Source organism: Anopheles funestus, chromosome 2RL (genome assembly GCF_943734845.2).
Source record: "Anopheles funestus chromosome 2RL, idAnoFuneDA-416_04, whole genome shotgun sequence".
NCBI lineage: Eukaryota > Metazoa > Arthropoda > Insecta > Diptera > Culicidae > Anopheles > Anopheles funestus.
Genome location: NC_064598.1, coordinates 602,872 through 624,678, shown reverse-complemented (window position 1 = coordinate 624,678; position 21,807 = coordinate 602,872). Strand labels below are relative to the sequence as shown.

At 44.5% G+C, this 21,807-nt stretch overlaps 2 protein-coding genes across 3 annotated transcripts; one reads left to right on the top strand and one right to left on the bottom strand.

The window, feature by feature from the left end:
• Window positions 1-12,811: 12,811 nt before the first annotated feature.
• Window positions 12,812-16,747, top strand: LOC125763748 (uncharacterized). Of its 2 annotated transcripts, none has more exons than XM_049427195.1 (4): window positions 12,812-13,748; window positions 13,856-14,240; window positions 14,328-14,702; window positions 14,771-16,747. In XM_049427195.1, the coding sequence occupies exons 1-4, from the start codon at window positions 13,346-13,348 to the stop codon at window positions 15,705-15,707; spliced, it is 2,100 nt and encodes a 699-aa protein (XP_049283152.1). In that variant the 5' UTR covers window positions 12,812-13,345; the 3' UTR covers window positions 15,708-16,747. The 2 variants fall into 2 exon arrangements, with proteins under 2 accessions (XP_049283152.1, XP_049283150.1); XM_049427193.1 differs by having other exon boundaries at window positions 12,813-13,787.
• LOC125763747 (coiled-coil domain-containing protein 39) lies at window positions 16,741-20,555 on the bottom strand. The gene is made up of 4 exons (XM_049427192.1): window positions 20,197-20,555; window positions 19,374-20,136; window positions 16,969-19,317; window positions 16,741-16,915 (listed from the first exon to the last, which is right to left on the bottom strand). The coding sequence occupies exons 2-4, from the start codon at window positions 19,747-19,749 to the stop codon at window positions 16,755-16,757; spliced, it is 2,886 nt and encodes a 961-aa protein (XP_049283149.1). The 5' UTR covers window positions 19,750-20,136; window positions 20,197-20,555; the 3' UTR covers window positions 16,741-16,754.
• Window positions 20,556-21,807: the final 1,252 nt, after the last annotated feature.

Genomic DNA, 21,807 nt, shown 5'->3' with positions numbered 1-21,807 from the left:
AACAATTAACGATTGTTATTCGCGCGCACTGTCAAAGCGCTTCCCCGGAGCTTCCTAGCGGTCTTCGATTTATGTTTTCTCCCCATTTTTGGCACAATCATAATCTCACTGGCGCGCAGCCTGATTATGATGATGATTATGATTATATCATCATGTAACGTATTTATTTTATTATCACTAGGTGGTCCACGAACCATCTGGAAGGACGGAAAATGGCGGGATGGATTAAGCGACCTACTGCCAGCCGAAATCGACTTCTAACAATGGTTTATCGCACCATTGACATCACCCCACTCCGTTTTGGGCAGGGTATTCCGGACGAATCCACACGACGATTTCTGCCGCAAGTGAAACTTTTGCGATAGAACACAAACCTATCCACACACGGATTGTCGGTGCGGTGCTGCGCTCCAGTGTGTGTACTACACCCCGTCGCGAGGTTACACACCCCCCGGAAGCATTCAACCAGGGAGGTCTAACCGAAAAATTACGCAAAGTATAATGATCTTGCAAAGACTTACTCACCCTTCTTGTGTCCTTGCCTTCTAGGAACTTATGGTGACCTGACGAGCTGCTATAGTACGACCGTCCAGATATAAGGTTCTGGAGTAAATCTCGCTCGGTGAAGGAATCTCTGAAATGGAACGGAATTTGAAGCGGAGTCAATGATGTTGTTGTTAAATGTTGATGGAATAGACTACACGGCACAGATCCGTACTAACAAAGAAAAAATTGCACATGAACAAATGAGTTTGACAAGCCTACGTTGACAGCATCAATCGTTGGTGCTTGGTTTACATGCATCTGCTCCAGCGATGCGATGGGGAATTTTGGGGGAAGTGGAACACAAATCGCAATAAAACAGAGAGCCTCTTAAATCCTCAACTTTGTTAAACAAAAAAAAACCCCTAACATGCTTTCACAGCGGGCACGATGCGGTAGCAAAACGGTTTACAAACCTCGAATTGCAGAAACAAACGGTAGCAGCTGGGCAGCTGAGTACTGAGCCTCTTTGGAGTGTTGAGCTTAACGAAACAAAAGCGCCACTCAGTTGGGGGTTTCATTCCAGCCCGCAGGATTCCTCGCAGATGGCCGGACAACTTCGCTGGTGAGTGACTGCTTCAACTTCAAAATGTCTGTCCTTTCGGTGTCGGTGCGGTGTAATCGAAGCACGAGTTCGCTTCATATTTTCCCGAAGAAAAGCAGAAGTGGGTAAAACGGCACGATCCCCTCACAGCACGTGCTGAATGTGTGGCGTGCCTTTTACACTCAGCTCGTAGTGATGGAATGCGCCGGTAACCGATTTACCGCAACGTTAATAAGATTCCAGAAAAGTCTCAAACTGCAGCCTATCGCTTTTTAACGTTTCGAAAGGTGCATGAAACGGTTAGAGTGATCCAAACGAGTCGATGCCAGCATCAAAACAAAGGTAAATATATCTAGCATCGAAAGGATGCGACACGGTTCCTCTGATAAAGCAAACGACAGGGAACGGTACACTCATACAAATCATATCTTCATGGTTTAAGGTATTTTATCTGCGCGAGAACATCTTTCACCAGCATCATCGGATCAGCGGTCTTAGGAATTTTCCATGCTTGGAAGCGGAAGAGATCGGCTAGCTGTTCGGATTGTTTTTATTGGTAGGGCCGGAAATGATACCAATTTCCAACCGTGATGATGATCCAAACAAACGAACGAGCTGAAAGAACGAGAAAGATACCTTTGCCATGACATCTCAATCGTCGTAATATGCCAAACCGTGTGTTCCGATGCCCAGATGGCAGATAGACGTTGTGACAACGAATCATACTTAATCGCTACAATCCTCCTCATCATCCACATCGTCCGGTCTACCCCTACGACGTTCGTCTGTAACAGGCGCTGGCCTGCGGAATGACTGCGAATGAGCACGCACGGCAAGGAAGCGAAGTTTAGCCGCGCTAACATACGCTAACATTCACGATGACGACGACAGTGATTGCCGTCGTATGAATAAAAAATTAAACAAAAATAACTTGATTATATCAATCAATTTATCACATTCCCCGAGCGTCTGCGGGAAGGGAACAAAACAAACATCGCAAAACTGAGTCTGCCATTGAAACGATCTGCTCGTTTCGGCCCACGTACCCGAAGGAAGGAAGTTTGGCGCTGCAGTAACGACGACGCTTTGGCGTCCGTTGAGCAATAGTAAATCGCTGTTTGCTTATCGGATGGAACGGTCTCATTAGTGGCTATATTGTTACTATAATGAGCCTCACATTATGACAAATGTGAGAGATGAATTTCTCTACTAGCTTCAGCTAGATCGTCTTCCTGTACCTTGAGTTCCCCTGTAACATTAAATCCCGGGAAGGATTACGTACCCGTAGCCTAAACTGCACCTAACTGATCGTAGCATGGTTCAGAGCGAATAAGTGCACATTTTCCCAGCCATCGATGCAACCGGACATTAGACACATTGGTAAGATGGTTCGTTCAAGTGAGAAGCACCCCATCGATCGTGGCGTGATCGACCCATCGATCATGCCTAGTTTTCGTTCCGGTTAACCCGAAAATCCTCAACACTCGCTGCTCGCTGGAAAAACGGAACGGAAAATAATTTCCGGACCTGCCCCATCTCCGGGGGAGATCTCCGGTGAGAGAATCAGCATGCATCCCAGCTACCATATTAATTACAGCTGGCTTCGGGGAGTACCTGTCTCCAAAAAAAAAAAAAGAATCCAACCAAACCCTTCTTCTTCAGAAACATTTACGTATTACCACACCTGAACGGTCTAGGTACCCCGAGAAGCGATCACCGCGGGCGAAACCACCTTTAATAAGCTGCCAATAAGATGCTGACGATTCGCCGAACATCACAAGAAATGCCGGCCGAACGGAAAGTGCCAGCTCGGTCGTCGGTGGCAAGTGAGCCATTGTAGACCGAAGACTAGATCTTTTCCACTAATTTGCTCCCGGAGCTCCCCCACCGGGTGGCGAACCCGACACCAGCAGAGTCTCGCGATCGAAAGGCTTGCTGCGTTTTTCGTTGGTCCGTCCGTGTGTGAGATGGTTTTTTTTTTTAATTTTATTTTGCCCCTTTTTCGGGAGTTAGATAATCGAATCTTTTAAACCACGAATCAAACTGCGCCGATCGATCGAGTGTCGGACAGGACTCTCTCGACTCTCCCCGGGAAAGCCACGGTTAGGGCAACCGTGCAATAGTAACAACAGAAGCAGAAGCATTAGCTCGACACCACGGGGTAAAAGGGTAATTTTCCCGAAGGCAGCTTTTCAGCTCCACCGCGGGAGCCCTTTTCAACTGGCGAGCTACCACCCACCGATTCGGGAAGTTGCGCACCTTTTGGCCGTTAGTAAGTACATTATCTTCGTCTTGCCTCTGCAAGCGAATAGACAACCCCGGCTTACAGTGGGGGATGAATAGAAGCAAAAAACTAAAAAAAAATCATCCCAACTTTGCCGCAATTCTTTAAACGCAAGAGCTGAATAAAAGATCCCTACGATTCGTTTCGTTTTCCGGGACCACTAAAGTGATGAAGCTTTGCCGCATCTGGCAGCACGGGCAAACAGGGTTTCCTCACTACGATTCCATGCTGGCCGCGCCACAGATTCGGCGTAACTGTAATGGCAATAATGATAATAATTATAGAGATGAAAGACGCGTTTTTGAATATCATTATTGTTGTGTTATTGTAGTTGCTCCGTTCCACGCGCTCTAGGTGCAAACAATGATAATCTCTAATGGTGGGCCAATCGAGTGATGATTTGTTGTTCCATCATCTTTACCTTTTCCTTCTGCTGCTCCAATGCTGCTGTTCTACTGGTGGTTTCTCAATTTTAATGCTTTTTTTTCTACCGCAACCTGGCAGAAAATCATTCATCCGCGGCCAGATGAAGTGTTGGCGAAGCATGTGTACCCACGAACCCCGGTAACTGTTTGGAGACGGGCAGCGATTTCGGCGTCTGATGAAAGGTTCAAACTCAAACGCACCGCAGGTGATCGGTATCATTTGATACCGTCAATGTGATTCGTTTCGATGATCTTCGACCTGATCGTCCAGTGAAAAGAAAGGGTATAGGATCGGCCGCCACGAATAGGACGAAGGCATCCGCACAGAAACACGATCTTGGAGACAAAGTGCGGCAGCTGCTTGTGACTACCCGGTCAACCCGGTTCGCCCTTCCTGCGAAAGATGAAATGATCTATTAACGTCAACAAAGTTGCATTCAAAACCTCCCCGTCGAAGTCAAGATAGATCGCGAATGGCGAATGATCGTCAATCAAATGAGAGAAAAAGAAGGTAGTACACATCCTTCAATTTCGTAATTATGACAATATTAAGCTGCCGCCGTATTGCTTTGCGTCGTCCTAACTACAATGAAAGCCGCCCGCTAATGTAACAATGCTGCTGTAACAATAAACCCATATTTACAATTAACATTCTGCCTCTTTATTACCACGTGGTGTGGAGCTGCATTGAGCTATGTTGTTGCGGGAAGCTGACAAATATGGACTCAAAATGTTCCCATCGATCTATTTTATTGCCTTATTCACTACACCGACATGTGGACATTTCTACTGTTTCTGTGTAAAAGTAATGGCTTGATTAATTCTTAGATTATCACTTATGTTGCCTGAAAACATTCATTAGTGCATCTTATTGTGTGACCCTTCAATTTGGATTACTCGAAAAGCGCATTGCTTTCGTAGCCAGCAGCTAATGTGTAGATAAAATCTTTGCTGATGATTTGTGCAATATCCTTCTCCCTCCAGCATCATTTTACGCTCAGTCCATTTGGTGATGCACAACATGATACACTAACGATGTCTCCATTGTTGTGACAGCGGTAAATGGCATCTCGTATCTGTAATCTCAAACAATCCGCCGTCTAACACCACAGCAATGGTAATGATCTAATCAACGGAGTGTTTTTTCACCCCTAAATGAGTCGATCTTGATGTGTACCATGGTTATATTCTTATCGGGTCGTGTTGATCATGGTTTTCGATGCGGTTCACCGGAAACATCCGCACTGTTTGCGAGATCCGCTACAAAGTTGTGAGTGACTGACAACACGTGTTGACGGTGTGCTACAATGAACGTCCTTTTAACGCTTTGCTCCGCGATCGGTAGCAAGTGTTCTGATTCCACCATGTCATCTCGTTGTCTTGAAGTGCCCTTAAAAGATGCAAAACCGTGTAAATACACACACATTTGCTTGTTAAGCAGCTCGTGCTACCGCTCGTAGGTACTTCAATCAACTTGCAATAATGCTCGATGCGAATCAAGCGCTTTTGATTTTATGTATAGACTTCTACATGTACTTCTCAAGAACACGAGTAGCATACAAACAACAGAACTATTCGAAATCTTGTTCTCTAACTGACTTTCCCAAGCTGGAAATACTCGTTGCTGTCCCTTACAATAGGAGAACTCGAAGAAGGTATTTTAGCTATTTATTCCAAATATTTTCTTACGTTTCTTATACCTTACAAGCACCATAGGACGCGTTACGATAATTGTTAGGTTTTGCGATTCACAATGCGGGAGCGCATTTAACATACAATTTAGCGTGAAAATGAAAGCAAAGCGGCCAACCCCAATGCTAGTGGCATTTGCGTCTGAACGACAAAGCGCAACCCTTCAAGCAAGCAATTCAAGACGAAAGTCAAAAAGTCCTCCCCGTGATTGAAACGGGAAACTCAAGGTGCGAACAAAGAACTGTGCGCTCCCTTTTCCGGAAGGTGCAATTCAAATCCCAAAACAGCATGAAACCTTCATCCGTGTGCGTCTTGCAAATGTCTTTTTTTCCGTAACGAAATTCGACACCGGAAGCTGAAACAATGCACCGATATCCCTTTTCGTTTTGCAGGCCCTGTGTCGGTATTCGGCTGGCGCAATGAGTTTGTAATTGTTGATACTTGAAAACGGCTTGGGAAAAGCGTACGTTTTGGGACGCCGTGGTGGGTGAGAGGGAACTTGAAGAAATTGCATCACATTGAGCATTGGGTCAAGGTATTCCAAAACGAAGAGCTTGTGGAGAAGCGGCATGCATCCTAAAATGCGGTTGAAAATTAATTTATTTGCATCCTAAACGAAGAGCAGCTAGATTGGGAAAGAGCTTTACCCGATTGATTGGAAATTGTGGTTACCATTGGTTGTGACGAGGACGATCATTACGCTGAATAAACGATTGCATCGTTGGAAAATGCGTATGATATGATGTAATGATGTGTCACATCTACGGAAACGGATCCTTCAAAAGCAAATTATGCTCCCCTACAGCGAGCACTGATTAATGAATTGATGGATTTATTATCTATAATGCTTAGCGGGCAGTATAATTGTTGTACGATGTTGTCGTAAGGAAACATGTGCATAAGCATTCTTTTACTAAATCAAACAATTTCTCGCTTGGTTCTTTTAACTGCCCTGGTAGTAATCGTTCATTGGTGGATGTTTTAAACCATATTCCAATATATGTATCGTTTTAATCGCATTGCATGCCTTTCCCATGTACTGCGCATCGTCTGTATTAAAGGGAAAACAACAGGGAAATACCAAACCGTACGCGGTGACCGTAGAAACGCAGTGGTTGTTCCTTTTGTCACCCGAGCCAACTCATGGCGAGAGGGCTCAGCGGTAGCCACTAATTACGTGCCCTTTTTCCGTTATTGTGGAAAAATCCATACAAATCTGAATGCTTAACAAACCCGGGAAAGAAACGCTTTTTTGTGTTCTTACCTTCGTAATTTTAGTCGCGTACAAAAAAAAGAGCTGCTTCAAACTGGCGTAAGGCGTTTTATGCTAATATGTGCGCATTTCGCGTCTACACTTTTGCGATCATTGCTGTTCGGTTTTCGGGTAAGCTTACCAAACATGAGTACATCAAACGTTTGATAGGAAAAATAGGTTTAAAAATCGGAGACGGACGCGTTACGCAAAACAAACGCAGAACGAATCTAACGACAACATTGCGCATTATTGCGAGGGGGGTTACGACTCTTTCTACTCGTAATGTTCTAAAACGCAATGACGGTGAACAATAACGGGGCGTCAACGAGCGCTGCCTCCGTACTTTGCCCCTTAACCGGGGGCTCGAAGCCATTTTCCCCCTTTTTGTCGCTTCCAGTATAGGTCGGTCAATTAATGTGTTTGCTGCTCAAATCTGTTAAACGTAAAAGTGCACAAGTCGAGGTTTGTCGCTCTTTCCCTTTACACCAAAGGGAAGGTGAACAATGATAAATATCACACACACACAGAACAAAACAACACAAAAATGCATTGCCATACAGCCTGCCAAACGGCAACGGCAGTTCCCACGCTGCTGGAAGGCTGACATTCATGTTGACGTTGCTCCGGATTGTTCCCGCTGGCGTTAAGGCGAAGGACCCTCCATGTAACGCCTCCGCCACTTGAACGTCGTGCTTCCGTTTCTTTCGCGAAGAAATTACGCATAGAGCGCAAACACTGATGCAGCTAAGGGACTGTTGTTGAGGTATTTTGACAACGTGTAGGGTCCTTACATGAAGGCTTTTCTTCTCTTTATGCGGAGGGTCTGCGTAGCGCATAGTTCGAACGAATACTGGTTGGTAAAGAATGTATTGGAAATCAATTCAGAAAGCAGTTCTTAAATTACATTCTTGAATACGCTTCTCAGCTACATTGCATTAAGAAGTAATCAAAAAACTTTGTGATTTTTTTTATGACACGCGTTTATCCGCTTTTAGTGACATGTTGCCTGATAGTCATCGCAAATTGTTGGGAAACCGTTACATTCTTACAAACAACTTATGTATGAAGCAGTCCCTGTTATGTAGCAGAGCTAAAAAAGCACACACCTACAACAAGTTTTCTCACAAAAGTGTCGAAGGACGTTCTCCATAAGTGGTTCAGAAGCAGGAAATGGGAATAAGCTAAAATAAGGCTGCAAAGTATACAGCCAGTGCAGCAACACCTCACAACACCGGTGTTCCGAGACAATCTTCCTAGCGCCTTTGCAATGCTTTCATTCCCCTACCCTCAAAGACCCCAAAAACACACATTCACGACAGGGTGGTCGGGTGGGTACAGTTTGATGACGACAACATGATGTATCATCATAGTTCAAACTGCAGGGATGCCTGATCAATTTCGCACGCAGCATGAATTTGCTTTTATTTAATGCAAGATTCTGATAATATTATTTATAACAATCTATATGAAATATACGTTTGGCGCTCCCGATTCTCCAGCACCCCATCCCCCATCCCAGGTTCCACATTCCGCCCTTCTGTTCGCATATCCACAGCAAACGACGTATTTTTTCTGCTCGAGCTACGTGTCCTCGTATGGTTTGCCACTGTTGTTGTTGCTGCTGTTGTCAAATTTACCCCAGCATCTTGTTCGCTAGCCACTCATCGTATCCTGTCTCCCTGTGTGTGGAAAAAAATCATAAGAGGGTGAACTGAAAAGTCACATCACTGTTTCATCAGTTAAAAAAGTTAAGTTAAAAAATTAATACCACTTACGAACGTATGGCTTCAACTGTTGAAATACAGTACGGGCGAACGTTTTTCTAAAATGGAAAAAAACTTCTATTTTCTCTTTACGTCAAACTGCGTGCTACATGCGGCTCGGTTCCTTTTCGTACCAACCATTTGCACGGCATGGGTGCTGATCCAAAAGCACCCTCGAAGGTCCCACAAAACACTGCAAGCTCACTCGTTCCTTGCGACCAAGTGCTTCTTTGCCAACGGAACGAACGAACAACAACCGAAACAGTGGTAGCTAAAAGCATTTTTTCCAACCCATCCACCCGTCAAGTTTCTTCTTCAAGTGTTTGCCTTTCCCGAAGGCACTTAGGTCCCAAACACTGCTCCCCTTTCGTGCTCGTGCTCTTGGCTGGGTATGTCCTTAATGTTACGGATGGGGCGAATAATGCAAAAGAAAGCACAAGCGTTTCCGAGGGCGCCATGAATTATGAGCAAAACGATATACTTGACGTACATACATGCGACCAAAACCATAATTCCAGCATCGGAAAGGAATCACGAAGGGTGCAACCGTTTCAGACTTGGTTTCCTTTATCGTCTTATCGCCTTATTTTGGGTAACTACGGAACTACGTTGGGGCTCTAGGATGTTTTCTTGTATGTATGTTTCCCCTTGTTCGTAGTTCGTAGTTGTAGGAAAGAAACGGATTTTATTTTACTTTTCTTCGGTTTTTTTTCATGAGTTCGTGAGACCGTGCCTTCCGAAAGGAACACTTACTTTAAGCAGACAAGTGCCAATAAACGTTGCCAAATGTGGTAAGTGAGTGTACGAAGACACATGGACGGTGGTCGTACCGAGCAAGCCAACATAAACAAGCTCTAACGCAAGCTTCCCTTGCTCCTAATTTCCTTTCATGCACACCGTTCCGTTCTATTTGCTTTCTATGGGGCCTCAATCCCATTCCGGCACAGTTCACCGTAGCACGCCATCCAATGCACGACGTGATTGAATTTGCTCCTCCAAGATATATTTTCTGATTTTCTTTCAAAAAACCATTCCCACCTCGGCGCAAGAAAATTTCACAGCAAGCAAGTGGTGGAAAAAATGGTGGAAACACTTAATAAAACCATCTTATTTGCTAGTGCCGTAAATCAACGTTTCGAGAGCCCAAGAAGGTTTCCGAAAATTGGATTTTTCAGTTTGGCACCCGCCCTGGGCGCGGAAGGATGGCGGGAAGGCACTACAGGAGCAAAATGCGATTTACCTTCACCACTCAATAGAGCTCACAGTGTGATAATTATAGGAGATTAGATTATTGGCCAGCCGTTTTCGGCTGGGGTGCTTTATGCGGCAGCTAGTACCCAAATGGGTTAGTTGTGGAGCATGTCGCTACCCAACGGTAGTCGACTACGAACAGGTCAATTTCTATTGAATTTCACCAATTTCGCTGTCGGCCTCGACAAGTGTTGCCTTTGATCATTGCCGACTTGGTGGTGTTTTTCGTAGAAAACCGCTACTTTTACGCGTCATGTTAGGGTGCCGTTGCCGTTAATCTGCAAAAATAAGTCAATTTGGTCCGATGGTCTATTAGTAGCTCCCTGCCAGCTAATAACTCTATCAATTGGAACGAGCTATACACAGGAAAGTTCCCAAAAAAATAATTCATCAGTGAAAAGCGATGATCATTTTGATGAACATGATCGCCACTATTTACGATGCAACTATCGCTAACGAAAGGACAATATACGCATCGTCTTATTGGTCGCAAATTATTGCTGCAAAACAATAAACCCTTCTCTGCATCGTTAAATCCGCGTTGGTAACTTCATTCCTGTGACAACTCCATTCACCAGAAAAATAGTGGAATAAATCGCGACACATAAACTGGCCTCCCCTGAGATCATAGACCATTTCTTAACTCGTCAAACACAGTGCGAACGGAAACGAACGGGCACCTAACACACCCACGTGCCAAGCGCACCAACCGATCGCCCCGAACCGGGCGAGCGTTTGTGGTTTTCCGAATTTGCATCAAATACCCTACTCCACAAGAGGGAACTCCTGCCGGGTGAAAAGGAAGACACACTCTGCCTCACAGTATCACCCTCCCATCTGTTCCCTCTTCCTCGATCACTGCCCACTGCACTGCGGGAAATAGATCCGACCCTGAATCTTCTCGCAGAAACCTGGGGAGCAATTTTATTACACCGTGCTAAACCACTCACGACGAAATTGGACCACGACCATGTGCGGACGATGGGCTAGCGACCTAACAAAAAAACCCCCGAAAGAACATCAGCGCGCGTTTGGCCGCACAGCTTCGTTCCCTGCATGGGATTGATCTGAGTGCAAATGCTCGGATAAAAACGGCGTTACAGGGATATCATCTTTTCACACCTTCACAGTGAATCAATGAAGGGTTCCGATACGCACGCGGGAATTTTGCGTTAACCGGCTTGATGGACTGGTGCTAGTGATGAGAAATCGCCAGCACTACCGTTTCCACAAGAGACCGTTTAACAGTAACGATCTTCCGTTGTTTCAATGCATAAATAAGTCAAATTTAGGTCATAAGGATATGGTTAATTCTAAACGCTTTTCACACACACACACATGCATGTATAAACTGTAAGTGGCTTGTTTTCCCATCTGCGATGTTTTGTCATCCCATCCCATATTTCGTCGAGAACTGTGAAGCGTTGATGGAATTGATTTTTTTACATCCTGCCTCGCTGTGATGTGTTTTATTCATATGTAAATCTTTCATCCATTCTCTGGCCGAAATGCTCAGCACTGAAAACCGCATTTCGTTGTAAAATGGTTTGTTTTATGGACAACATCGTTTCCATCGCCTGCGTTCTTAGTCACATCGGGTGATAATTACGATTATGGTTTTTTGATTGGCCACTCATCGCCATCAACGTCACACCGGCTATGGAAGTATTATTGCATCTTGCCTTAACGGTGTGTACGGCTCTTTTGCTAACTTCCACGGCCGAACTATAAAGCCTTCTACTCATAAAGATACACATGAAGGAGATGCACGAACGATACACTACGCCTCTTCAACAAAGACCCTATTCTTCCTTTCTACGGCATTTAACTCCTTCAATATTCGATTCTTTACGAGACCCATAGACCATCAAACAAAACTCATTCTACCATTTCATTTTCATCGTTCCAGCGATTAATGTGTTTCTGGTTCCCTAACACTGGCGTCCCGGCTAAAGCACGGTAAATATCCATAAAAAAACCCAGAAAATGCCGCAGGGCTTATGCTGTTGAAGGTAGTTTATGTGATTGTTGAGAATCAATGTTCTTCAACAACAGATTCTGTTCCGATAGGCTTTCGAACAACATCGCAACACAGATAAAACGGGTAATCGTCTTCTAAGTGGGTACAGCCGACATACTACACACATTGCAACAATTGCAATGGAGATGAAAGTTTCGAAAACAATCTCCATTGTTCAACATCTTCACGTACCTTAACTCTTTGACGTACGAAGAGCACTTTCCATTTCTCCTTTTTTTGAACAAGACCCATTCTGTAAGAGTCGCCACAGGACGCATACCATGACTTTTGCAGCTGCGCATTGCTCAAATAACCGGCAACGGAAACTTGCTAATGCCTAAAAATCGGCATGCTAACAGATTTAGGAAACGGATGAAGGCGGAGCATTCGCAATTCTGGTTCAACCGAACCAATCGGCGAACTCCATCTGATTCAAATACTATTATTGACAATGTGTGTTTTTTTTCAAATTACATTGTAACGGATTGTAGCATTTTATGGTTGTATCACTATTCCACTAAATATTTCTGTATATTTTTTAAATCAAAAGCTATATTACGAACGCATACTTATCCTCTGAAACCCTTACATAACCGTATCGTTTAATGTAATATTTTGCCGCAATTATGAGAAACACGGAAACCCATTTTTCAACACTCTTTTTTAACTTTTTCATCGACTATGCAATAGGTATATATTTAATTTATTCAATGCAAACAATCAACAAAATCTTCAATAAAAACAAAACAATTCAAACAGTCAGAAACTCAAAACAAGAGTCAAGTGCATGTTAGGTCAAAACCAGAAAAACGTAGTAATTTTTTTTTAATAATACGAATACAAATGATTCCGTGCAATAGCAAATTTAAATGTAAACGTTATTTATTCATACGTTTAATTGCCGCAGAGAAATATTTCTTATTGCGTTGATATTCGTCATCAACCTAGTTAGCGGTAATTTTGAAAATGCATTCTATACCAGTTTATTATCCCACAGTTGATATCTACTGTGGTATTCAACTGTTGGTCGAACACTCCGATTGTCTGTGGGTATGTATAGAAAAGTCACTCATCAGCAGACAAAACGGGATCTCATGAATCCAGGGAGAAGGGCATTCAATCCAATCGCCTAGCTGGCTGTCAAATTACATGTAGCGTAATGTCAACAATAGAAGTTTGCTGTTGAAGAACGGATTGAAATAGGCAGGAAATAGTGGTGTAACATTGGCAAACTGCATTGGACTCTGTGCCGGTTTTTTGTTTTCGCAAGAACGTAATCCCGTCCGTGTTTGTCGTTTGATTTATTGGGCTGTTCCTCAGCGTAAGCGTACAGTGTTGGCACTTTTCACCGGATTTCTGTCTGCAAGGGAGCCATGTAGATGTTGGAACTGTTAAGCTTAATGATAGGTGTATTGTGTGCGATGTTGTTTTCTAAAGGTACCATATTTGTGGTATTTGTGGATAATATGTTGGCCGACCTCTGTTCCTTGGTGTTGTACTCTCTCTACCATTGACACATTCCTGTCCTTCCTGTACTGTGGTTGCAGAATTAAAACGGTAGCTTCGAAATGTATTCAAAAGTGCTGAACTATCCTACGGCTAGCAACAATACGAACGCACATGCACGCTTCGTGGCCAGTTCCTCAGAGGCAGTTTCAACCAGTACAAGCGCGAGATCCTCTTCTTTTAACTACGACAACCTAAGCTACGACGATATTCTCTGCACGGTCTGCCGATCGGTTCTGAACGAGCCGGTGTTTCTGCCGTGCCAACATCTGTTTTGCCGTAATTGCATCCTTGAAACGGTTGAAACAAACAACCTGTACTGTCCATGCTGTAGGAAACGGTTCGGTACATGGTATCGTAATGCTTCCCGTGCCAACGAGCTCGTACACGAGCAGCTTTGGCGAGCAATCCAAAGCCAGTTCCGTGAACACCTCGATGAAGACAACCCGTCTGGTTCGTCAAAAGGTACCACGGCACACTTAACGAAACCCTTATATACAGACCGTAAGAAAATTACGCTTTTCTCGATGACCTAATCTAACCTAACGGAACATGTTTTCTTTTGATTTCAGCGCCAACATCCACCATAAAATTGGCCAATCCCGGAGAAATCGGAAAGGAGTATAAAGACGAATTGAAACGTTTCCAGAAGGAACTTCTTGAGGAAAAGACAAAAGAACTGTCCGCCTCCGAACAGTACATTATCAATTTGTACAAACAGGAAGGTATCATTGACCTTGCTGACAACAGCAGCCATGTTTCTGTGTCCTCAGCGACCACTCCCGATCTACTAGATAGTGTTGGTGGTGAAAAATGTACAACCGAAGTACATGCGCCAACCAGCTCCGGTTCTGCGGCTGGTCCATCGACGGTACATAAACAAACTCTGCCAAACTTAACCCTTAACGGAACAAAGGCGCCCGGATCATTCAATCCTATCTCACCATCGACAGGAAGGTAAGAACTTGCGAACAAAACTGTACGAAGCTGTTGAACAACCAGGTTCGATGATCGTATTCTCACTCGTTCTATTGCCACTTTCAGTGTTATTTCCATTTCCTCAACGTCATCCGCTGCGTCCGGCGTGACAGCTTCATCGTGCGCTACGTCGTCCGCCTCAGGACGCTACAGTTTAATCAAATCCGTTGCCCAGAAGGTCGGCCGTTCGGCAGAGATCGTAAAACAAAAAGTGCAGGACACAATCTTGCATCGATTAACTGCGGGAAAATTGCAACAGCATCAACGAACATTAAACGCCATCGATCTCAACAAAAGCGAACTGTGTGTCAAGCCAACTGCAGTGCACAAGCTCGAACGTCGTGGTGTGGAGGGCGACGGAACCGAATGCGACGATTCGGACAGCTTAAAATCGGAACAAAACCACTTCATTCCTATCATACAATCGATGCCGAAAAGCAGGTTAGTTGCTGGGCGAACATTTCGATGTTTAAGTTTGGAACGTTTATCTGATTTAAATATTTTTGCAGCTTCTCGTGCAATACATTTCGACGTGTCCCTACTGTCCGACCTGTTCCATCGCCGCTAAAATATGAATCATCTCCGAAGAGCAGTTCGTTTCAGCCGTTAAAACACAAAAGAACGTTGTCGGCATTTAAGGTTGTGAAACTATCAGTTCTAACTCCCCCGCATAATCCATGGGAGGAAAGCACCGAGCAGTCATCTGTGTCCCTGGTTCCTTTGACCTTAAAGAAGAAAGGCCCCACCAGTACACCACGTAAACGTGGTCGTCCTCGTCATATAAAGCTCAAGTTCACACCCAGCAAAATTCAGAAGCCTTCGGCAAAAAATGCAAACACCGTAAGTTCTTCTTCTAACAGTCGTACCAAACAAACAGCTGAAGAACGGCCGACCACTATAAAGGAAATTATAGTGAGCGATCAGCAACGTCGAGAGCAGCAGATTGAAATGGAACGGCGTGATTTTGAGTTTGCTCAGAAGCTGCAACAAAAGTTAAATCGGTCGTGTGGTGTAATGCAAGAGATACTAAGACAGCATCCTCCGATTTATCGAAGTACTGGCTATTCTCTGCGCCGCAAAGGCCCTGTAGACAGCTGCAGTGAAACAACGTGCAACGCCAGTGGCAGTAGCAGCCAAAACAACAACACAATGTTCAACGGATCGGTCAATAGCATGCTTAGTCCCAGCAGCACAAAGAAAACGTCCGCTCAAACGACGCGCAAACGTAAGGCTACCAGCAGCAGTGTAGAAAACGACGTTCCATCTAGTTCCTCGCCAACCCAGCGGATTACGACACAAATGAGAACCAGACGTCAAACGAGACAGATTAGAAAGAAAAATGAGAACGATTCTAGTCTTGATGAAGCGACAGATCATCCGGAAGTACAGCAAAAGCATTTGTGTCCAGCACCACTGCGTAAGTCTACTAGAAATAAGACACGTTAACGGAATGGTCTTGTTACGATTCCTTTGAAAATAGTGGAAACGCGTGGAAAATTAATGGTTCCATCGAGTCCACTAAATCAAAAGCATGAACTGTCTTTTTGTTGGTAATCATACACTTAACAAGTTTAAATTGACATTCAGCTTGGTGTATCCCTTTTGCATTCTGAATCGATGTTTCTGTATAAAACAGGATGAGCGAAATGATAATCCAACTAGGATATTTAAACTGGAAGGCGACGTCGAACATTTCGAGTCACCCCGGGGTAGAAATATATTTTGGAAGCAAAGTAATACTCCATTTGAAAATTTTTAATTTGGTACGTACGTGAAACGTGGTCCTTGCGTCTAATTTAAGTAATTAACCCGTATGTTTAAAACATCGCAAAACGTTTTGTTGAAATACAGTTCTTGTACCTATCTACTCTCACTATACATTATAAACACCTCGAGGCGGTCACAACAATCAATGCATGATTTTGTGGAACATCCATCGCAAAAGCAGTTTTTTTATTGTCGCTGCATAATTATCATACCATTGGTCCGGCAAAAAAGAATAGGTAACGAACAGTACCAGCAATTCAGGTGTATGTAAATGTGCAGAAGAAACAATTTTGTCGATCGGATTCCAATACGTAGTTATGTATAATTTTTATCGACTATACTTTATGCACTAGAATGTCATGTGCGCAAAGGATTCAGATTGTGGTACTGGGTGGGTATCTGCATCTCGCACCGTTGCCCGTAATCTTCTAATTCGCATTCTACAACATTGCATTTACGATAGAGAAATGTAGGCCATATTCCCTAAACCGATGGTTTGTGTGCATGGTTTATTTGCGTAAGAAATCGTTTTTTTTTTTTACAGATCAAACAAGGTGTTGCAATTTTAAGAGTCGAGATTTTAGAAACGTGTGTCCGAAATGCGGATTTTTCTGCATTATTAATGCAATTGCGCAAGCAAACAAAACTCAAACTAAAAAATAAGCCACCATAAAAGATACACTCGGAAAAAGCAAAATAAAGTTATCATCATTATAAAACCGCCGTTTACTTCTTCGTCTGTTTAGCGGCTGTTGTCTTGCTTCCAGGGAAGTCAATCAGAATGACAGAAAGTCCAGCACTCATGCGATTATCAAATGATTTCGCTATATCATCCGAAGAATCCGTGTTACCCGACGACGTAGTAGTGCAAACCGAAAGACGGGACGCTAGAAAAAAATGGTGTTATGCTATGTGGCTACAAACGACTCCACTATCTTACCTTGTTTGGAAGAAATCGTATCAACACGACCACTGTACTCCGTTCCGTGGGAATTTTCACTGCGCCACGATATCTGGCTCTTCGTTCGCTTGATTAGCGGCAAGCGTAGACCGCGTTCGTAGCAATGCTTACTGACTGACACAGCAAGTTCATTATTTTGCTCCACTAGGTCGGCCAAATGCTGCAGTGCGTTGCTGTTGCGCTCTTCCAACTCCTTCAAATTAAGGTCCTTCTGGAATATCAGCATCAGATCGTCATCGTTCGTTTTTGATTTCGCCGCCTTAACTGCTAGCTTTAGTTCTCTCTCGGCGCGTTGAATCTTCGTCCGCTGATCCAGTAACTCCTTCTGGATGCGCAGCAACACATCATTACTGTCCAGCCGCACCTTTTGGACTTGTTCAAGAGCTTTATCGTTTTGCTCTCGACATTCATTCAAATCGTGCAAGTTCTCCGTGTTCATAGCTAAATCGGAGCGTACGCTCTTTAGCGCGGCTACGGCTTTACAGTAGTCTGTCTGGATGTTTTCCATTGCAATCATATCCGGATTCTCGTCATCCACCTTCTGAAATCCGCGCTTATATTTGTCATTAGCGAAGTTCATTACCTTCAGCGAATTCTCGAGTGCCTTTAGATCTTCTTCGGCTTTCAGGATCTTGACGTTCAACTCGCTACCTTCCCGCAGTAGCATATACTTTTCTTGGGCGGTTTGAATTTTTATCTGCGTTGCTGTCACAATCGAACCGTCCTCGTTCTTTCCCAACAGATCCAGCGACAACTCGTACCTGTTCTTCAGTTGCTCAATCTTCAAAGCACGCTCCGTAATGTCCGCGCGAAGTTGTGCCCGCTCTTCGGCAAGATACTTCCGCTTCAGCACCAACATGTCTTTCTGTGCTTTAATGTCCAACATGCGCTTGCCTATGGCTGTCTCCAACTCCATCCGGTGCCGTTCAAGAGTATACATTTTGTCACTCTGACTGTCAAGCTGCCGTTCCATTTGTTTGATTCGCATTTTAAGCAAACTCTTTTCCACCAAACGTTCCTGGTTATCTGCCTTACAGTGGCGAACTTTCTTCTCGCCACCCTCAACCAGAAGCGTCTTCTCCTTCCACTTGCCCGTCATGCGTTCGATTTCGGCAGCGTCCTGTTGGAAGACGAGACTTGATTGCCGGAAATCATGCTGCATTTTACCCGTTTGCGCTAGTAACATGGTTAATTCTTGCTTCTTCTCCAAAAGCTTATTTTGGGCATAGGTCAACTTAGCATGGGCTCTATTTGCTTCTTCCTGCGTATCTCCAGTGCCCTGCATATTCACAATTCTTTCCTGGACCTTCTCTATATTATGATCCACGTTATAAGAAATGTCAAGCTGTCTTAAAATTTCTTTCTCCATGTTTTCGATTGCAGCTAGGATCTTTGCCTTTCCGGACTCGGTTGAGTGTACCTCCACTTTAAGTAGCTTTTCCTCCTCCTTCATCGCGAACAGTTGCTGCTGAGCACGGTACATTGCAGCCGAAAGGCGCTCCGTTTCCATCTCCATGGCACGAATTTGCTTCTCTTCCGATTCCACGATTTCGTTCAACTGCCGCAAACGGTCCTGTGCGCACAAGCTCTTGCTCCGAAAGTTGTCCAGTTTGTCACGCAGCAGTTCGAGCTCGTTGAGATTAGTATGAATCTGTTTTTCCTTATCTTCTTCTTCTGTCAAAGCGTGACGATTGCGGTTCCGCATTGTGGACAGTTTGTTCGACAAATTTTGCACCGCTTTGCGCGTAATTTGGTACTCGTTCGTTTTCAACTGCACACTATCACTGAGCGCCGTAAGCCTATTACGAAGTTTCGATACTTCCACGTTGAGATCGGCAATACGGAGCTCTATGTCATGGTTGTTTCTTTGCTGTTGCTCGAGAAACTCGACCTGTGCCTGCAAAGCACCCTCCAGCATCTCCGTTATATCGCGCGCGCTGTCAATCTCCTTTTCCACTGACTGTATTTCGGTTTCCCTTTGATTCATGTGCTTTACCGCTTCCTTCCACGTTTGCACCATATGACGTCGTTCGTAGTGCGCCTGTCGGAAAAGCTGCGAAGTTCGTTCTAACACCTGTTCCAACGACTTGTACTCCTCATACAGAGTGACTAGCACCGCCTGGCGGGATGCAATTTTGTTTTCGAGTTGTTTTCTTTTTGCTTCCAGCGCCTCGGCCTCGCACGAGTCTTGTTTGCAGTACTTCTGGATGAGTTTGATCCTTTTATCTCCATCACCCATAACCTGTTTCCATTCATCCAGGGTCCGTTTCGCCCACTTGATGCGCTCATTATACTTCTCAACGTTTCCCGTCAGTTTTTTCATGTCGCCTGCAATAACAAGCGATTAATCTAAAACAATGTCTGAGCTTATTGATTTCGCTTACCTTGTGCGCGCTCATCGTGCTTCTCGAACTCAGAGTGATCCCTTTTCGCATCCGAAAGTTGCTGCCGAAAGAAGGATCGATCGTTTTGGGACACCTTTAACAATCCGTGTTCGGTATTGATTTGAGTTTTGTCCACACCGATCAACTTCGAGTTCTGCTCAAACTCCAGATGTGCATTCTTGAGATGAACTTTCAAATTGCCCAGCCGTTGATCGCTAATTGCAACCTTGCCCGCCGATACCGTCTTGCTTCCAGACAGTCGATTAATCAGCTCCAATAATTGTTTATTCTCTTCATTTGCGATCGGAATGAAGCCACCATCGGCGAAGCCCATCTCCTCCATTGCACGGATAATATAAGGTTGTGAATCAACCATTTTGGAAAACGGCTGAGATTGAATCGGTGATAGCTAGTAAACTGCCCTGAACACCAATGGCCCAAAGTCTGGAAGTAAAATTTTCGAGTTCGGACGCACTTCGTAGTTGAAAAGCTGTTTTTCTACTGACAACAACCTGCCAAGTATCGCGACGCCGGTTGCTATAGACACATCGAAGGGAAAGGGCGAAACCGCGCGTGCTTTGATTATGCTCGTTTGCATAGGTACATCGAACACGACGCTATGCAGTATGCGCATGCGGTTGTGACAACTGTTGCATTTCGTCACCTTTATACCGGGGCTTCAATTTCAATGAATATTTGTTAGTAAAGGAAAAAGCTTCATAGGTAAAAAAAGTCCTGGCTTTTTCAAGAATCCTGCGGGATCCTATGGGAGATATAAATGCATTAAATTTAGCCAGTCAACTCAAATATATCTCTTTTTTACCTGAGGCCCACAAAAGATGTTCAAGTGGTGTTCGTTGGAATGGATATCAGATAGGACACGCATGCCGAGTATTTACAACTCCTCGCTATTTTCGGATGTTCTGCCATCGCTGACTACATACAAACGATGCCCCCTTTTAGCACTCTGATTGCGACGGATCACTAACGCCTGCGCAATCGTAATTTTTATACGTCAAAGTGTGCGCACAACCGATGTCTTATGGCGCAGATATTATTTTCTCAGTTCGATGGTGAAGGACGGAAATTTAACTCTCCAAAAGCAACCCATAAATAGAAGCCATTGCTCCAGCTCAATCCTAAAACTTTTCGCAGCACAGTATCCCACCGAAAAGCCCCGTAAGGATGTGCACAAAAAGTTTATCGTGCATTCTGTGTGGACAACCAAATTTCACCAGCATCGATGCATTGCGCGTTAGTCTGCTAAAAGTGACGGCCCGTCCCTTAAAATGTCCGATCTGTGGTGACGAGCTGCTCGGTTTAGACAAACTGACGATCCACCTGTTCGGCCATTCATTGCTTGAGGATCAACAAAACGACCAGTTGTCTCCGGACCAGGCGGTGAAAGATGAAAGCACTTCGTCGAACACACCCTTTGTTTCGAGCTCGTTCAAAACGCTACGCAAGGTGCGAAAAAAGGCAACCCTCGAAACGGAAGGGAAAGAACACAACCTGAACGGCAGTGACAGCCGGATAGGCAAAATGTCGCCTGCGTTTGAAAATAGTCAGTATTCCAATGCAAATCACTGTCCCGACTGTGACGTAGGGTTTCGTAACTCTGCGCTGCTTAAAATGCACCGTGAGGTTTTTCACGATAGTAGCAACATTGTGGCGACTGCACGGGACGGTGGTTGCGATAAGCGGTTCAATTGTCACATTTGTCCGAAGGATTTTAAAATGAAAGGATCGCTAAAGATACACATGCGAGTTGTGCACGATGCCGGATCAAAGAAACTGTGTTTGGACAATAACGCAACGGCATCACGTGCAGTTCAAACCACTGCTAACACTATTATGGCAACGCATGGATCTGATCTAAGCAACCCCGGGGACGTTGCTGTAGATGCGAGTTCCACGATGGTATCCATGCCAATGATCAGTGCACATCCAAATTTAACACTCTTCCAATCACCATTGTCCCCGACCAAGGACATCAATTCTTCTCAAGCTCCTACGGAAGCTCACATTATTCAGATTATTGATCCACGCCAGCTCGCGCAAGTTGTATATCTTCCACCGAAAAGTGCCACACCACAGGTTAGCCTCCCACCACACCCGATTAGTCAGGAAGCTGGAGGAATGTCAACGCTGGAAAGAAGAGAAAGCATTTCTCTGCCCTCCTCTCCCCAGCAGCAGCATCATCAAGGACATGAAAACACAAAACAGTGGGAGTGTGAGGTGTGCCGAAAGTCGTTCACAACTAAGTACTTCCTCAAGAAGCACAACCGTCTGCACACGGGTCAGTGCACAGTCCTTCGAATACAATGAGAGGGCAGATGTTTCAATAAAATCAATTTTATACTTACAGGTGAAATGCCGTACACCTGCGGGATCTGTCACAAATCGTTCACGTTTCAGCAATCTTACCATAAGC